Genomic DNA, 19,107 nt, shown 5'->3' with positions numbered 1-19,107 from the left:
ATGTTTCATAAGAGCACTCACTTTGTGGTAGTATGAAATGTTCTGACCACGGTTTACAAGCTGTGAAGAGCAGATACTACGCACGTGGAGACCGGACCGTTAGTCTTGTACCTGAAAAGGTGGCCCTCTTTTTTTCTGCGGCGTGAGTTAATTACAATGAAGGCAGCTCCCTCCGGACATCCAGTCACAGAACAGCTGGCGCTGAACAGCTTCAGAGGGATACAGTTGCCTAATTATACCAGCCAGAAAGTGACTTGCACAAGAGTTTCAACTGTCCCAGAGAGTGCCAGAACAGGGCTTTAATATGCAAATATATTATCAAACCATTTTTAGCTTATTTAGTCAACTTAGTAATGTTTCTGAAGTTTAATGGATTTGGAGTGCCTCTCAAATGCATTTTAGATGTGTTTTCACTTTCAGACTGTTTTTAAGCATGGTTTGATCGCTGAATCTGAGTTCGATTTCACCCTATCCATCTGCTCCCGCTAAAATGACCAGATTTTTCTAGTTTGTTTTTCAAATAAAATCCAAATCCAAATAAAAAGTAAAAAATGTCAGATATCAGTTTGACTGACCGTGTTTCACATAACCCACTTTTTCAATTCGCTTTCAGGAAAACTGCATTCACACCAACCGAGCGAAGCAGACTTTAATGCCAAAAGCGACAGAAAAGTGTCTTTTCTTTGCGATTGGAAAGACTCTGCTCTACAGTAATATATATAAGGGTGTGTTCACACTTGTAGTCAAGTTCTGTTCATTTTTTGGTCTGGACCAAAAAAGAAAATGATACATTTTGTCCTTTTTAACACTTAACCTACAGATACAAAACAAAAAAATTGTTTTATTACGTATATATTTTGCGACAAAACATCCAAAACAATGTTGTGTGCTGGGCTAAATGGGCTCGTTGTATGTGTGCATCTATTATTATATTTTTACCAGCTTTTAAAATGTGTAAAGGAGCCAAAACAGAACCAGGAATTCCTGTTACATACAAACAAAGATTTGCTGCAAGGAGAGGTGGTTACGACACCTGTAACAAACCGTAATGGACAACGTAGCTCCTAAGACGAAAATAACCAGTATGCTTGAGCATTTTTAGGGTGGCATCTTATGACATCACATCCTGTTTCTTAAGGTGCTCCGATTGATCAGGTGCAGATCGTTATCAGATGATATTAGCTTTATATAGTTTGATCAGTGGTCTCTATAAAGGCTGATCAGAAGAGCTGATCAAATGATGCAAAAATCATGAGACAATTTTTCTATGCGGAGCTAAAATTGCTTCAATACATTCATCACCCATCTGGCAGTTCCACCAGGTGTCTGAAAAGGACCATACATTTTTTTCTTTGTGGAGAATGGTGACCCTACAGCAATGACAGCAAGAAACTAGGGCTGTGATATTTCAGTGCAGTTCATTCCTTCACAGCGGTGCGCTTTTGTTCTTCCATGAAAGTCAAAACTTAACATCCAAATCAGCTAGATCAGTGATTGTCATAAAATACAAACAAAGGTTGACTGTTGCTAAACTGCAGGACGTGCTCGATAATAAAACTGCATTCGCTCTGAAACGGAGTGGAACACGGACAAGCAAAGTGAACCGAGCTTTGGGTTTGCACCTAAACACACAGAAATATGCCAAAATGCCCGGCTTGGTGAGTATTCGCTTTAACACTGTCAGTTATGATAACATACAGACAGACAACAGTTTGGAAATAAGTTGCACGTGTAACAGTATATTGGATCCGTGCAATCGGTCTTAAAGTGACAGCAGCCTAATATTCCTCCTGCTGTCTGTGTCATTAATGTTAATCAAATAACAAAAGACAGAGGAAAATCACTCACTGCTCTTTAATAGGATCAAAGGTGCCGTAGAATGTCTTTTCAAAAGATGTAATATAAGTCTAAGGTGTCCCCTGAATGTGTCTGTGAAGTTTCAGCTCAAAATACCCCATAGATTTTTTTTAATTAATTTTTTTAACTGCCTATTTTGGGGCATCATTAACTATGCACCTATTCAGGCTGCGCGGCCCCTTTAAATCTCTCGCTCCCTGCCCTCCCGAGCTCTCGACTATAAGTGCAGTTATACAGTGCATAAACAAAGTTCACACAGCTAATATAACCCTCAAATGGATCTTTACAAGATGTTTGTCATTCATGCTGCATGCATGCATCGATTCCTGTGAGTATAGTATTTATTTGGATGTTTACATTTGATTCTGAATGAGTTTGAGGCTATGCTCTGTGGCTAACGGCTAATGCTACACTGTTGGAGAGATTTATAAAGAATGAAGTTGTGTTTATGAATTATCAGACTGCAAGTGTTTAAAAATGAAAATAGCGACGGCTCTTGTCTCTGTGAATACAGTAATAAACTATGGTAACTTTAACCACATTTAACAGTACATTAGCAACATGCTAACGAAACATTTAGAAAGACAATTCACAAATATCACTTAAAAAATTTCATGTAATCATGGATCATGTCAGTTATTATCGCTCCATCTGCCATTTTTCGCTATTGTTCTTGCTTGCTTACCTAGTCTGATGATTCAGCTGTGCACAGATCCAGACGTTAATACTGGCTGCCCTTGTCTAATGCCTTGAACATGAGCTGGCATATGCAAATATTGGGGGCGTACATATTAATGATCCCGACTGTTACGTAACAGTCGGTGTTATGTTGAGATTCGCCTGTTTTCCGGAGGTCTTTTAAACAAATGAGATTTATATAAGAAGGAGGAAGCAATGGAGTTTGAAACTCAACATATGTCTTTTCCATGTACTGAACTCAACTATACTGTTATTCAACTATGCCGAGGTAAATTCAATTTTTGATTCTAGGTCACCTTTAATCTATATTTATACAGTGAAAACTATGCAGTGTTGTTTTACATTTGATTACTTTCTGTTGATAAAGACTTCTGTTTTTTTAATTTTTATTATTTATTTCACAAGAATGCAATACTGGTTAAGCTCTAAGCACTTCTAAGAGAGTGAATGGAATATGTTGCACAAGTTGCTTCCCAATAAATAGAGTTGTCAATTCATGATACTTTCTCATCTCTTTTTTTTTGTACATAAAATGCATTTTTGTTGAGAATAGTAGGCCTATTATTTATTTCAGTGATTGGTGTCGGTGATTGTATCGGCCAATACTGCTTCCAGTGATCAGTGATCGGCCCAAAAAAACCTGATCGGAGCAGCCTTAGGTCCAGCACCATGTTGTTTAAATAGCAAATGCACTCACACCCATGGGCGTGCTGGTTTGAAAACGAGGTGTGTTCAGGCACGTTGTATGCAAGCTGCTATTTTGAGGCAATTGAAAATGACTGCGCTATTGACCAACTGAAACCTGGTCTAAAGTCAATGGTGCAGTATTTTAGTAAGCGCGTTAGTAATATGCGCCTATAGGCACAACGTGTGTACACTCTGCTTGTTACACACACAGGGACGCACAGCAGCACAGAAACATTTTTAAATATTAAAAATAAAAGGATTCCTCTCCGGAGAAGCGTTCAGTCTGTCCACTTGCAAATTCCAGCATGTAAATAGTGAATCCACCATGGCTTTTAAAGGGAATGAGAGATGACACTCTGATTGGTTTATTGCGCATTATGACCCAAAGCACACCAATGACTCATTAAGAGAATAGGTACATCCCTTTTGGACCATGTGCCTGGCGTGCCGACCATTTTTTCTGTCGTTAAACTAGCAAAAGAGGATTCAAACACGCCCTAAGTGCACCTACGCCATGCACTTTAGACCATGTGCTTAGATTGTTACAATAGAGCCCTTACTGTTTTTGGTTGATCTTTGGTCTGTGTTGTGTTCATATTTTAGTAGCTCATTTGGAAGCAAACTGAAACCCCCAGAAAATGTGGGTCTCGGACGCTTGTTTGGTGCGCACCAGGGTTCTGATGGCAGCATTTACACTTATTCAAAGCGCACTAACAGAGCAACCAGAGTTCGTTTTAATCGAATAAAACCCGCCAAGTGTGAACACACCCTGAGGGAGATTTTAATTTATTTATTTAAATTTGGTGGTTTTTTGGGGGGAGGGGATGCAGTAAAAAAAAACAATACAAGAATGTGCATGCTGTTTTTGAAACAACTGAACAGTGAAATCTGAGGAATGCAAATTACTACATGGTGATTTGAAGAATCCCCAAGACCTGAGGCAGCATGAAAACAGGCAGATGGGGGATTATTGCTTGTGGACACATGGGGACAAACTCAGTCCCCTTTGGGAGTACAGGATGGGGGAGGATGCGCTTTGGATTCATGGAAAATTCATGAGAAATGGCAAAAACTAACCAGCTCCAGGATTTTTCAGTGACAAACCGACAATTTATTGTCTAACCGTAGGATTGATGTTTTCCAGACGTGGATAGAGAAAAAATCTGGACCGAATGTTTCTGTTTTCCCATGGTGCATTGCGAGACTGTGCAGTTACTCTACCTGCTATATTTAGTCCTGGCTGTTAATGTGTTTCTAAAACAGGCCAATAGGATTATTCCTCTTATGGCTGTTAAGAGTGTGGTTTCATTCAAATAATACATGTGAGGATGATACACAATGGAGGCTTTGAACGAGCATGAGCGTGAACATAAATCGCACCATCTCGGTGTATGTTCAGATGTCTACTGTATGCAGGAATGGGTCATCTTTCTGCTTAGCTAAGCTGAGATCTTTCCTCCCTCCCCATCCTTTATACTCTCTCTCCCTCTCTCTCTCCCTCATTAGCTAGCGCTATGTACAATGAGAGCTTCCAGCAGTAGCTAACATCATGCAAGAGAAGGAAAGAAAAAAAGCAAGGCGCTGAGTAAAAATGCAACGGCATCTCCTGTGGGCGCTGAGTGACTGAAATTTCCTCTAAATTTTTAATGAGCCGGAAAGCTTCTCCAAAGAAAGTGAAGTTGCCAAATCTAGAGGGCTTACGTGGATCAATTAACTCACTTTCAATGTGAAGGGAAAAAAAAGGACGCTGATTGTAAACACAGTTTCAACAGGCTTAATAGAGTGTCAGACTCACTATATCAAATATATGTTTTGTATGCCTTGTCAAACTCAAATAAATCAACTAGGAATCTAATTCTGCAGTAAAATATAGGGCTTTTCACACTTGAAATAATTAACCCTGGGTCATTCTAAACCCCGGGTAAACGGAATCCTGGGTTGTCTTGATACACGTTTCACACTGCTCTTAATTTATCCAGGGTTAACAATTAATCCTGGGTATTCATAAGCTGACGGTTCACATTATAAAATAATTTTTGATATATTTTGATATAATTTGGAAAAATATTTAATATTTAAATGAAATATTTTATATTCAAATGAATATTAATAGAATATAAATTAATACAACAAATAAAAAAATTAAAAATAAACAAAAACAAATGAAAATGTTTTCATTAGATTTCATACAATTTCTGAATGTATAGACTACAATTATACAAAAATTATAGCATACAGGGTGTGAAGTAGGTTTATATAACAAGAAAAAATAAATACAAATAATTTTATTTAAAATAAAATTATTTTTATTTTTATATATAGGCTACATGGAAAAATTATATCATATAATATTGTATAATAACATTAACTAAAATATACAAGAAGTCAGGTAGCACTATAAAAAATGAAAAATAAATGAATAATCGATAGATAGATCGATAGATTGATTGATTGATTGATAGATAGATAGATAGATAGATAGATAGATAGATAGATAGATAGATAGATAGATAGATAGATAGATAGATAGATAGATAGATGATTCACCTACAACTGCTGAGAGTCATAGGCGAGACACTTCCTGTCAAGGACGTCTCACACTACATTGAATCCCTGGAGATGTAACTGTAAACAAGTGTGGATCACTTCTCTTTAACACTGCTGCTTTAAAACACACTGTGACTGCAGGCACAGGGAGTTATTCTCACATGGAGCAGGTTTGATCTTGTGAATGCCAGAAGGTCTCCTCAGTTTAAAAGTGCCTGGCCCCTCAGCCCCCCCTCCCTCCCTCCTTCTCGCTCAACATCTGAATGCAGAGCAGGCTGATCAGTGGATGAACAGTCAGCTTTTATCGATCTGAGAAGAAAGTGCTGACAGGGAAGGACATGACTACACCCTTCTCCTAAAACTCATCTCTAGTTTCTTCTGCTCTGTAAGCCGTCTCAGGTCGACATGGAAAAATATTCCATAATCAGTATGCACAAAATATACGCCCTTGTGTCAGGTTACTGTATGAATAGTAGATGAGGACAGAAAGTTTTATGTGGTGCAATGTATTAAAAATTGGAAACTTATAGGAATTGTGGCCAAATGTGATTTTTGGTAGATATTAAGTGAATAGCTGGTGTCTAATACATCTGCTCTGAAGGTTTTATTATGTGTGTGTGTGTGTGTGTGCGTGCCTTATTTCATTCATTCATTCATTCATTCATTTAGCACTATCATTCAAAAAGTTGGGGTCAGTAAGATTTTTTTTGTAATGCTTTTAAAGGGGACCTATTATGCCCTTTTTCACAAGATGTAATATAACTCTCTGGTGTCCCCAGAATATGTCTGTGAATTTTCAACTCAAAATACCCCACAGATCACTTGTTATTGCTTGTCAAATTTGCCCCATTTAGGTGTGAGCAAAAACTCACTGTTTTTGTGTGTGTCCCTTTAAATGCAAATGAGCTGCTGCTCCCAGCCTGTGTTCTAAAAGAGGGCGGAGCTTTAACAGCTCACACTTCAGTTGCTGAACAACAACAAAGCTGGAGAATCTCACGCAGCCAAAATGAGGATTGTCAGTAACGGTGTTCAGCCTTACATTGTTCAAACCGGAGTCGGACACTGATGGAGAGACTCAGGAAGAAGTTACAATTTTTAGAATTCAGCTGGAAGTTTCTGAATGGATAGTGGATAAATTTATTTATACAACAGTTCTGTCTGGTTCTTGAATCTGATTGGCTGATAGCCATGCGATATTTCAGTGATAACAGCACTCCTACTGCCTTTTCACCGTTTGTATCACTCCGCTTGAAGTGACCGTCATGGCGGCCGATCAAATCAACCGTAATTTTTACAAATACTACTTCTTGTACCACGAACTGTATTTTTAATAGTTTTTTAGGCGAGAATGTAGTTGTTTAGACCTGAAATATGTGACTCATATTTAATAACAGCGCCTATTTTACAATTTGTTTTGACGTTTTCGGAGATGCGAGCTCGAGTGCGTCAGCGGCCGTTCAGTGCTTCTGTAACCGCCGAGAACAGCTTCATCTCGGCCAGTGCCTCGGGGATTTGCCGCTGGCTCTTATAGTGGTTAAACATGAGACATAATTCAATTTGAGTACATAGAACGGGCAATCTTTGGTCTTATTAATCTATTATTTGTTCCAGAGCAAGTCGAATTGTGCTATATTAAATTTGATAATAATAAACGTTACGTTACATCCTTATATAGCACATTGGTTACAACTAGACGGGACATATCAGACTCTTCTCCGCTCTTCAAATACGTAAAACATTAAACTTTATAAACATATGGTTTTTTTGAGTAAAGAAAACGCTTTACAATTTTTTTTCAAACATCAGATCTTTATTTACCTTTGCATTGCACAGAGGAGATGTCCAAACTGCGTGCGCACTTTATTCAGGAGGTGAGGCAGATTAGTGAGGCTTGATTGACAGTTTGAGGATCCAATGGAGTTAGGAGGTTTTGTCACAAGCTCTTTAAAATCCTTTTCATTCGTTAAATATTTGTAAAACCCACATACAAGCGTAAATGGTGACCTAATTTTTTACTAGTGCTTTATGTTTGACTGAACTGTACAGTTGTGCTTATTTGTTGTTCTAAATATTATTGTTAATAAATATGATTTTATATAAATATGTCCATTAAATAATATGGATTGCGTGAACATTACATTAATACGCCATTAGATGGCGGCAACACTTTACAGGAGAATGAGTCAGTGAAGCACAAGAGACTTTTAAATTGAAAGGAACTTTTGCAAAAGGAAGTTGTTTTAGCGCTGTGGTGTAATCATGGGTGTAATGGATGTTACGGAAAAGGACAAATACAAAGATCGCTTTCCTCAGCGGACATTCAAACGGACTTGTATAAAGGATATAATATTATAGACATCGACTTGAAGAATGAATGTAATGCAATATAACAGACACAGGTAATAGCCTACTCTCTCTCTCTCTCTCTCTCTCGCTGTACAAAATTCAATGTGTTTCAATGAAGCGACTCAACGTTCCTTCGTTACTAGTTCTAAAGTGACGTTTTAGAGTTAGTAACGGAGGCCTGGTTCAACTGACAACTTGAGTTTTGAAACGTTCCTTCGTTACTAGTTCTGAAGTGACGTTTTAGAATTAGTAACGGAGGCTTGGTCCAACTGTCAAATTGAGATTTGAATCCGTGGCGGAAGGAAGTAGTGCTGCACAAAAGAGGGTTTTAAAGACACTCCGTTGTTGTACACACTCGTGCCGTCGAACTGTTGTATAAACGCAATATCACACTCGTAGCCGTGCGATATGGCTGTATATCAGCACGCTGTGATTGCCTGCGGCCTCGTGCCTACGGACGAATCACAGCGTGCTAATATACAGCCATATCTGAGTAGCACGGCTACTCGTGTGATATTGCTCATGTAGTTGCTGTGGAGTTGATTCAACTCCTCCGTCATGTTAAACTTTTGTGTAAATCCAGCATTGAATTGACCCTCGTTTGTGAATAAGTCCGGTATAAAATGACTACATGGCAACAACACTCTACTACAACAACTCTTCCTCTTCTCTAAAGCAGCCCAACATGGCCTCACCCCCTTTGTTGCATGTTCCTGGGGGCAGGATTTATGTAAATTTTGGTGTTTGTGATGTCACCAACCCAGGAAGAAGCTTGTTTCAGCCCTTAAAAAGTTATTTCTGTAAAAGAAAATGTTTCCCTTTGCATTGAACTTTGAGCGTTGTAACTTTGCAGATGCTGTTTATTCTCAAACAGCAACATTTTAAAAGTAGGTTGAAAAAGAATTTCAACTTTTACACACAGCGCCGCTCATCAATGTCAGTTCCAAATCACTGGACCAATCAGAAGAACTTGGAGGTGGGGCAAGCATTGCATGCTTCTGTTTGCAGTAGCAAGTTGGCATGACAACTGTTTTATTTGTTCATTATTGCCGTCTCAAAAGCACATCTCGAGACCTCACGTTCTACGCTGTGCTTTTTTTAAAACCATTTCTGAGCGCTGCGCCTCGTGTTTTTAGACGCAAAGATGCTTTCTGTGTGAACGGCCCCTAAGTAAACTAAAGAGGGCGCTGATGGAACAGCAGAAATGCAGCGGTTACCCCTTAAAATCTCATATGTGCTCACCAAAGCTGCATTTATTTGATCAAAAATACAGTAAAACCTTTTACTGTAATTTAAAATAATTGAAATCATCTTCAGAAATCATTCTAATGATTTGGTGCTCAAAATGATATTTCTTATTTTCATATATAGTATATAAGTGAAAGTTTTACCACAAAATTTCAATTTTACTGAATTTTGAGTAAATATTTTGTGAAAATTGAAAATTTGCTATGATTAAACTGCAGAGAAAATCCCCGTCAGTAGTCTGAAGGTCGAGGGTTGCTCACAAGTATCTCTCCAGCTGAAAAGACCCCTGGCACCAGGACGAGCTCGTGAAAAACCCATATCGGTTAACCTCTATTTGTGTTCCCTTCCCTGGCATTTTTTACAACCTTATTACAGTTTACTGCAAAAGAACCGCAAACTTTAAAGAACTGTGCATCCTTTTAAACTGAGTTTGAGAACCATGATCTGATTCTCCTACTTTTTATTCTTGACACCTAAATCCATCACCACTAATAAAAGACTTGTGAATCACTTTGCCTTTGTAATACATTTGCTTCTTGAAAAATAGATTTGGTTACTGAATTCATACTCCCTTCATAGTCCAGCTACCCACCCGCTGTCACTGTGTGAGCCGAACGGTATATGGTGAGAAAATGATGTCATAGAATGAGCAATGTCTGATCCGCCCCCCCTCCTCGACGGCATCCTGTCTTTTATCCACACACTCTAAATGTGTGAATTAGCACCCCGTCAGAAGCAGCTCTCCGTCTCCGGGCCCCATGCATAGTGTCAGTCCAGCTGGACAAATCCTCTATCCGATTATTGTGCAATCAAGCGTCTGGCTAAATTCCCAAAGCATCTCTGATGGAGATTAACTTTGGCTACACTCATACTTTACCAACCTGACAGAGGGCCTTCAGTTCACCCCTCAAAAACACTGATTGTATATAGTGTGAATAATATTTTTATGGTTGTGATGCCCTAATCTCTCTTCTCAATTATGTCACAGAGCAACCCGAACGCCACACCGATCGGTCACCAGATGTGTCCCGGAAAGACGCAAATTGTTTGCGCCCTCACGCTCGGTGCTAAAACTGAGTTGATTTACACAGATAATCCTGCGGTGACTGCTGTCTCATGCGCAGAGAGAAACTACACTGAATAACAGCTGTGTGGGCAAATTTACACATCAACTCGGGCTTTGTTGACTCTCTGAACAAACACATTGTTAACGGCCACATGTTGCAGATACTGAATAATCTGTGTGAAGACATCTCAGGGTTACTTAGAGACGTTTTAGTATTCTTGTGTCAGATCTTACTGTAATGTTTTAGATTTCTTTACTTTCTTTTATCCTTTCCTTCCAAAAATAAACAAAGCCAAACTATTTTTATGTCTGATTACTTGCCTTCTTAAAGGAACAGTCCACCCAAAAATGAGAATTCTGTCATTTACTCACCCTAATGTCGTTCAAAACCTGCGTGACTTACAAAAGAAGATATTTTGAAGAATGTTGGTGACCACCATTTCGGCTCCCATTCACTTCCATGGTCAAAAAAATATAATGGAAGTCAATGGGAACCAAAACTCAATATTCTTTAGAAGAAAACCTTCTTTTGTGTTCCACAGAAGAAAGTCATACAGATTTGGAATGACATAAGGGTGAGTAAATAGTTTTGTCTGATCTATCGCTTTAACAGATTTTGATAAGCAACAGAGGTGTAAAGAGTAACTGAAAAACATACTTGAGTAAAAGTACTGATACCGGGTTACATTGAAAATGACTCCACCTCAAGTTACAAGTAACCAATTCCAATACGACTTGAGTAAAAGTCTTAAAGTATCTGATTTTAACAATACTTAAGTATTTTACTCATGCTGCACTAGTCCTCAACACTTGAGAGACATGCCGGTGAAAATAAGAAACAGTTGATTTGTAAGATAAGAAATCAAGTTTATTTTCTGAAATCAAAATAAAACGGAACACCTCAATATTGCAATAAATCAAGGTCGACACAACAACCTTCTAAACGTCTACAAACTCTCAAGTCTCGGTTAAAGGGATAGTTCACCCGAAAATGAAAATTCTGTCATCATTTACTCCCCCTCAAGTTGTTCCAAACATGTATATATGTATTTTCATTTTTGGGTGAACTATCCCTTTAAGCTCAAATGCACAAAAAGGCCATAAGTAAACCAATATCCTCCTTGTCAATAAAGCGGATAAAAAACAAAGTTAAGTAAAATTAAATAGTCAAAGTCTACTGTATGTGCTGGTTTGAGCCTCATCACCATCTGCAGTCATTTCCTCATCTAATAAATCAAACACCTGCGATCAGCAACTACCTGCTAATGCACTCGCATACACATAAAGTAGCCTTGTTGTCAAGTTTTGGGGGAGTAAAGGCAAAAACGCACAAGATATAGTACCTTCAATGCCCTTAGATGGCGATATCGCTTCTTTATATCAGAAACAAACTGCTGCAGAAAAAGTTAGGTGCCATGAAAAATGTAATGTGTAATTGCATTACTCGTCATAAATGTAGTGGAGTAAAAAGTATATTTACTTGCTCAAAAATGTAGTCAAGTAGGGAGTAAAAGTTGCCAATATCGTTGATACTCAGTACGACTACAAAGTAGCCAAAAAGATACTTAAGTACAGTAACTAATTACATTTACTCAAATACTTTACACCTCTGGTAAGCAAACACATATCTTGAATATGTATTGGCAGTTAATCACACTAGGATGTCTTTTCTTCAGATTTTGAAGTGACTTTCTTTGCTATGAAACTTCTAAAGTTACATCAAAATTGCATCAAATTGCACTCATCATAAATAAACATGATTGGAAACCATATTTGCATGGAAACCCAAGCTGTTCCAGTAGAACAGATGTAACTGACAAAGTGGCAGAGCCAAAATTGATCCAGTCCAAACTCACCAGAGTGCAGAACCTTTCCGGTGGGTTCCCACATGTGATATCGGGAGGCTCCACTCTAATCTGCATGTACTCCTTCATGGACATGGGTTTGGGCTGGCAAGCGTAATATTCCCATGTTGGTCCATCGTCCGTGCTGACCAGCGACTTACAGATATCGTACTGGCCGAGAGTCAGGATAATGCACTGTAAGAGCAGGAGCGCCTGTGAGAGCATGGCACTGGATGGGTCCATGGGCATGAGAGAAAGGCAAGGGGCGCCACAGCTATTAAGAGTATCAGCATGGAAATGACTTAGATTGTGAAATTTCCAAAATCCATCATGGTGCCGGTTGCGCTAAAGGGCAATGTCGGGTCCTCCGTGGAAAACTGTGCGCGACTTTGCAAAATGTGTTCACACTGAGGTGTAATTTTCAGATCTGTTGTGACATCTTCAAAATTCAAACTGACTTCCAGTACAGGGGTGAATGTCACTTCAGTTCAGGGACATAAAATGCGTTTAGTGGTTTATGCGAAATCAGAAGATGCCTGGTGTCTGAGTCCAATCTGAGATTCAAGTGTGATGAGATGAGCTGTTTCATTTCTGATGGTTTGCCTAGGAAATAGAAAAAAACTGAAATAAGAAATATAATACATTGCATGCATTTGCATTATACTTTATGAAGAAAATGTATATTTAACAAGGCAATATGTATATTTTATGATAATATTTGGTTGAAATATGAGTCTTTATAACAAAAAGTTACGATTTTTATTAAATATTAATGGTATAGTGTTGCTCTGATGGTGTTTTGTCTTGTTATTACTGGTCACAGTTGCTTGAGATGTTGGTTATGACTAATTTAAAGTCACCATGTGGCCTTATATTGTACAACTGTGTTTTTATTAGAACATTTTACTGCAACAAACTGATTTTAATAGCCCATCTAGGTTGGTATATTGACATTATATGATTTAATGACATATATTCAGTCAGGAACTTTAAGTAAACAGACACCATTATGACTAAAACATCGTCACTATTTTACGATAAAAATCTGGTAACCACAGCTACTATTTTATGTATACAATGTAGCATAACTTTCAAAGCTGTGCTTCGAGAACCCGCCACTTTTCCATGTGCCCAGCTTTTTTATGAGGTAGATCATAAACTTTTACAATTCGACATTGCAATGGAAATATTTTTAAATAATTCAAACGCTTAAGTAGGTCATCTGAACGAGATATGGTGCAAAAAAAGGCGAATTAATACATTTGTATTATGACGTAACATGAAATACGCGCAAATATTAAACATATTGTATTTATCTGAAAATTAAACGTATGATTAAGGCAATTAGAAATTGAAAAAATAAAGAAATAAATACGTTAACTTTTTTTTTTTTTTTTTTTTTTTTTAGAAAACTGAGCATACAAGTTTAGTTAAAAGCACTTTTCCAAAAGCATCAGGGAAATTTAACAGACAATAACCTATTTCTCATAAGCTAAAGTTCCTTGAATTGATCAAAGAGCATCCTCTGAAAAGCAGACATCGATCTGAGCGCTTTTAAGAGGTTCAGCGCGTTCAATGGCCATATATAGGCTATGTATATATTTAAGACTAAATAAGTATCACACTTGAGGAAACTTACCCTTGTTCCAGATATCAGCACCTTTACTGTTCCCAGATGAATTTCTTCTGTATAAACTCTCTCTCTCTCTCTCTCTCTCAGTCAGTTCCCTGCCATATCACTTGAGATTGATGAGAAGCACATGCACACGTTACTCCTCTCCGTAGATCACAGCAAACGCTTTCCCCTTCGTGCTTTCTTCGGCTGCCACGTAGTTTATTGGAAAGCATTCTAGATAGATGCCCTACATCCAGACTGCTCCGAAGCGAATCGTGTGTTATTGCCTGAAAACGTGCATTTAAAGTTTCGCTTCTTGTCCCTGCCTTCATTGATGTCTCAGTCCTGTGCGCTCAAGGACAGACTTCAGAGTACTACACCTCCCATTCCCATCCTGTCTTATTCCATCCCCGCTCCTGCTCCATTCACTCTGCCTTATCTATTTGCGCATCGCAGTATCTGACTTTCATTTGTCTTTTGAAAACCTCGATGAGAATACTTTTGGACCCTGCAAACTGCCTGCCTTGTCTAGTCTAACTAGTGTGGAACAGAAGTTTATCTACGGGCTGGAAGAGCTGAACCGTCCCAGCAGCAGATGAGGCAGTCCGCCCCGCTTAAAGAGACAGATCAGAGGCTGAGGATTCCCAATCTCCTCTCACAGTCACAGAGTAGCGTGCTCCATAACAAATCATTCAAAAGCCTTACGGAATATAGCCTACCATAGTTTAGGTCAAATTGTAATAGGTATTAATGAAGTAAATCTGGGTACGTTGTATGTATAATATGTATGTATAAATAAATAAAGCTTCATAGCTTTCGAAACCATGGCATTTTGGCGGAAACTATGTAACTCCAAATAAATTAAATAATATTTTATTTTATTATTTTAATAAATGGTACGTGAAAAGGTGTTTCATTTATTTATACAAAATAATTAAGTACTTTAAGTATTTTAAACCCTAACAATAAAAATTATAAGTACAACAAATAAATAGTTTACAACCACGCCATAATGGGCAACACTATTGCTAACATGGTTGCACATTTAACCTAAATGAAACATTTACTCGAGAGGTCTCTAATTCTTTAAAAATGGTTTAAGGCTTTTTGTGTGGTCTGATATGGAGCTGTCATAACAACCCAAACACCATGTTAATGATACTTTTCCTGACAGGTATAAACCGAAGCAATGAACGGAAATAATGATGTGAGTGTGTGTGTGTGTTTATAAGCCTAGATAATAGTTTAGATTAAAAAAAAAACATCACTTTCCAGCCACTTTGCAAAACTAGGAGTGCTTTAACGTTTTAACTTTGGTTATTTTCTTGTTATTAAGACTGTATTAAACAATAAAACATCTTTCTGTTAATGATTTTGCTTGTGTTAGGCTATTGGTACTCGCAATAACAATTACAAAATTGTTCTGTACAGATTTTCTTGTCGCGTCCCTGTTAGACTGTAAGGTTAGAAACTACAAATCCCATCATCCCCTCAGTACCAATGACGTCACTCGAGCGCCAGCGTTCTTCGCAGACGGAGAAGCGATGGCGGATGTTATGAATGTTGGAGTGAATTTAGAAGCGTTTTCTCAAGCGATTAATGCCATCCAGGCTCTTCGATCGAGTGTAACCAGGGTGTTCGATTCTCTTAAAGATGGGATGAAGAATAAGGAGACCCTTGAAGGGCGGGAGAAAGTCTTTATAACCGAATTCCAAGATAATTTACAGTCAGTGAATCGCGATTTAAAGTGAGTTGTCTGACCATTCACTAACCCGGTTGTTCACTAGCCCATATAACGATAACCATATAGAAACTTCCAAAATGCAACTGTTATTGTAATAAACCATGGTAACTCGTTACTACCCAGTCCATTGCTGTCAGCATGAAAAGCAAGTAACTTAACCAGAATATTCTAGGCTTCCATTCCATAATGTTTCCTTTATTATTTTGCTGTTGGAACAGTTATTGTAGTAACTGTTTGGGCGGTAATTATGATTACCGTGATATCTTTTTAATTATGCTTCCTGAAGTCAAAACAGCTAAGCTTTAGGAACCATGATTAAAAAGATGTCATTATTTAGAACAACATACCCTCTCTCTCTCTCTCTCTCTCTCTCTCTCTCTCTCTTTCTGTGTGTATATAAAATTATATATATATATATATATATATATATATATATATATATATATATATATATATATATATATAAATATAATATGTATGTATGTGTGTGTATATATATATATATATATATAATGTGTATGTATGTATGTATGTATATATATATATATATATATATATATATATATATATATATATGTGTGTATGTACGTATGTGTGCGTGTGTATACAGATATATACACACATATATATATATATATATATATATATATATATATATATATATATATATATATACACACTCCTGAACAAAATCTTAAGACCGGGGGAAACATTACAATACAAGTATTCGCATTTTGCGCTATTGTATCATAACCAGGTTGTAAGTACTACTTCAAAATGCCAAAAGAAGAAACATGAACAAGAGACAAAAAATAGAGAGTAGGCAATTTATTGAAAACTGCATTTAAACTCAAACAGGCTGTTCATCAGCTGATCAAAAGTTTAAGACCATAGCCTTAAAAAGTTAAAACCTGCGTAAAAATAGGGCTTTCATGCCATTCTCCTTCAGACTTCACACTTTATTGATCCATTGATGGCAAAGTCAAAAAGGCCTTCTGTCTTTGAACGTGGCAGGATTGTTGAGCTGCACAAGCAAGAGCTCTCGCAATGCGCCATCACTACCGAGGTTGGACGCAGTAAGACAGTCTTTTTACATTTCTTAAAAGATCCTGAGAGTTATGGGGGAAAAAAAGTCAAGTGGTAGACCCAAAAAGATTTCACCTGCACTGAGTTGGAGGATCCGACAGGCTGTCCGTGAAAAGACCCAAATTAAGGCCCTTACTGATGCTGACTGCAGCCCAATAACCAACTTCTGCGAGAGAAGGGCTTAAAGAACAAAAATGTCTTCAAAGGCCACGTCTCCTCCTATGCCACAAACTTGCCCATTTGGAATTTGCAAGGGAGCACCAAACATGGTACCTTGAAAGGTGGAAGAAAGTTTTATTCTCTGACGAGAAACCTGGATTGTCCTGGTGGCTTCCAACGTTACTGGCATGACAAGGAGATGTTTTCTACACGGCACTGTGGAGGAGGCTCCATCATGATCTGGGGTGCTTTTTCCTTCAATGGAAAATGGAGCTTCAGGTTGCACAGTGGCGTCAAACGGCGGCTGGCTATGTGGACATGTTGCAGCGGGTATCCCTCTTGACTGATGGCCCTCGTCTGTGCAGTAATGATTGGGTCTTTCAACACGACAACGCTGCAGTTCACAATGCCCACCTGACGAAGGACTTCTCCCAGAGGTCTTTTGGACCATCCTGTGTGTTCCCCTTATCTAAATCCCATTGAGAATGTTTGGGGATGGATGGCAAGGGAAGTTTACAAAATGAATGTCAGTTCCAGACCATGGATGCCTTCGTGAAGCCATCTTCACCACATGGAGAAACGTTCCCACCAGCCTCCTGGAAACAGTGACATCAAGCATGTCCAAACGAGTGTTTGAGGAGATCAACAAGAACAGTGAGGCCTTTTTTGACACTTTTAGTTCTGTTGTGGGGTTTTTTGGGCTATGGTTTTAAACTTTTGATCAGCTGATGAACAGCCTGTTTGAGTTTAAATACCATTTTCAATAAATTGCCTACTCTCTATTTTTTTTCTCTTGTTCCTGTTTCTTCTTTTGGCGTTTTGAAGTAGTACTTACAAACTGGTTAAGATCCAATAGCGCGAAATGCGAATACTTGTAATGTTTCCCCTGGTCTTATATGTGTAAAATATATATATATATATATATATATATATACATATATATATATATATATATATATATATATATATAAACTGTATACACACACACACTGTATATAAAAAGTGTGACTTTGGTATGTGCAAGTGTAAAAATATCAACTATACCAGTATGACACTTTTTTTCTGCAGTGAATTGGAGCGTCTCAGCACTTTGGTTGGCAGGCCGTCAGAGAGTCACCCTTTACACAATAGTGGACTGCTCAGTTTAGACCCTGTACAGGACAAAACCCCTCTGTACAGCCAGCTGCTCCAGGCTTACAAATGGTCCAATAAGGTAAGTTGTCAGCATTTTGCTCCTTCACCTTGCATTATTGTTTTTGTATTGTGGTAGATTTTCCCCTACGCACCTGACTTAAGTTAACGACATTTAATAATATTTATTCTCTAGCGCGTCTCCTAATCCACACCGGCTGAGTCGTTCAACGTCTTTACCCCTTTGAACACTATTACCTGGGAAATAGATCTCTAGTTCTCTAATTTGCTTTGCATATGCTTTAATCATGGCCAGAGGAATCACACCAGCATCATCATCAGCAAATAATTTAGGTTTCAAAAGCATATAAAAGTTATTTCTCAAAGAAAAAGAAATGTTAGTTATGATTCATTAAAAATTCCTTCACAGTATGCAACCTGAATGTAAAGAAATTTCAGTGATGTGTGTTAGTGATAAATGCCCTAAATGGTCTATTCAGACTTCATCCGTGTGTCACTCCAGAAATATGTTCACATATTAAGGGTTTCCAGGCCTGGAAAAGGCTAAATATAATATTATTAAAAAGTTTGGGGTTGGTAAGATTTTTAAAGGTTCCATCGAATTGAAAATTGAATTTATCTTGGCATAGTTATATAACAAGAGTTCAGTACATGGAAATGACATACATTGAGTTTCAAACCCCATTGCTTCCTCCTTCTTATATAAATCTCATTTGTTTAAAAGACCTCCGAAGAACAGGCGAATCTCAACATAACACCGACTGTTACGTAACAGTTGGGATCATTAATATGTATGCCCCCAATATTTGCATATGCCAGCCCATGATTGAGGCATTACACAAGGGCAGGCAGTATTAACGTCTGGATCTGTGCACCGCTGAATCATCAGACTAGGTAAGCAAGCAAGAACAACAGCGAAAAATGACAGATGGAGCAATAATAACTGACATGATCCATGATAACATGATATTTTTAGTGATATTTGTAAATTGTCTTTCTAAATGTTTTGTTAGCATGTTGCTAATGTACTGTTAAATGTGGTTAAAGTTACCATCGT

The 19,107-nt window shown here is 37.9% G+C and overlaps 2 protein-coding genes across 3 annotated transcripts in view; one reads left to right on the top strand and one right to left on the bottom strand.

The window, feature by feature from the left end:
- Positions 1-14,544, bottom strand: part of ntng2a (netrin g2a) — an 83,702-nt gene extending 69,158 nt beyond the window's left edge. Inside the window, exons 1-2 of one of the 2 annotated variants that reach the window (XM_048209418.1) lie at positions 13,934-14,544; positions 12,307-12,897 (exon numbers count right to left, since the gene is read on the bottom strand). In XM_048209418.1, the coding sequence (XP_048065375.1) occupies positions 12,307-12,543 (237 nt within the window). In that variant the 5' untranslated portion in view covers positions 12,544-12,897; positions 13,934-14,544. The remainder of the gene's footprint in view (positions 1-12,306; positions 12,898-13,933) is intronic. The other variant, XM_048209416.1, reaches the window with a different exon arrangement.
- Positions 14,545-15,411: 867 nt separating this feature from the next.
- The window catches only part of med27 (mediator complex subunit 27), a 78,598-nt gene continuing 74,902 nt past the window's right edge, over positions 15,412-19,107 (top strand). Inside the window, exons 1-2 of the mRNA XM_048209419.1 lie at positions 15,412-15,656; positions 17,967-18,111. Of these exons, the coding sequence (XP_048065376.1) occupies positions 15,454-15,656; positions 17,967-18,111 (348 nt within the window). The 5' untranslated portion in view covers positions 15,412-15,453. The remainder of the gene's footprint in view (positions 15,657-17,966; positions 18,112-19,107) is intronic.

Source organism: Megalobrama amblycephala, linkage group LG12 (assembly GCF_018812025.1).
Source record: "Megalobrama amblycephala isolate DHTTF-2021 linkage group LG12, ASM1881202v1, whole genome shotgun sequence".
NCBI lineage: Eukaryota > Metazoa > Chordata > Actinopteri > Cypriniformes > Xenocyprididae > Megalobrama > Megalobrama amblycephala.
The sequence above is the reverse complement of the archived record's forward strand: the minus strand, read 5'-3'. Positions and strand labels throughout refer to the sequence as shown.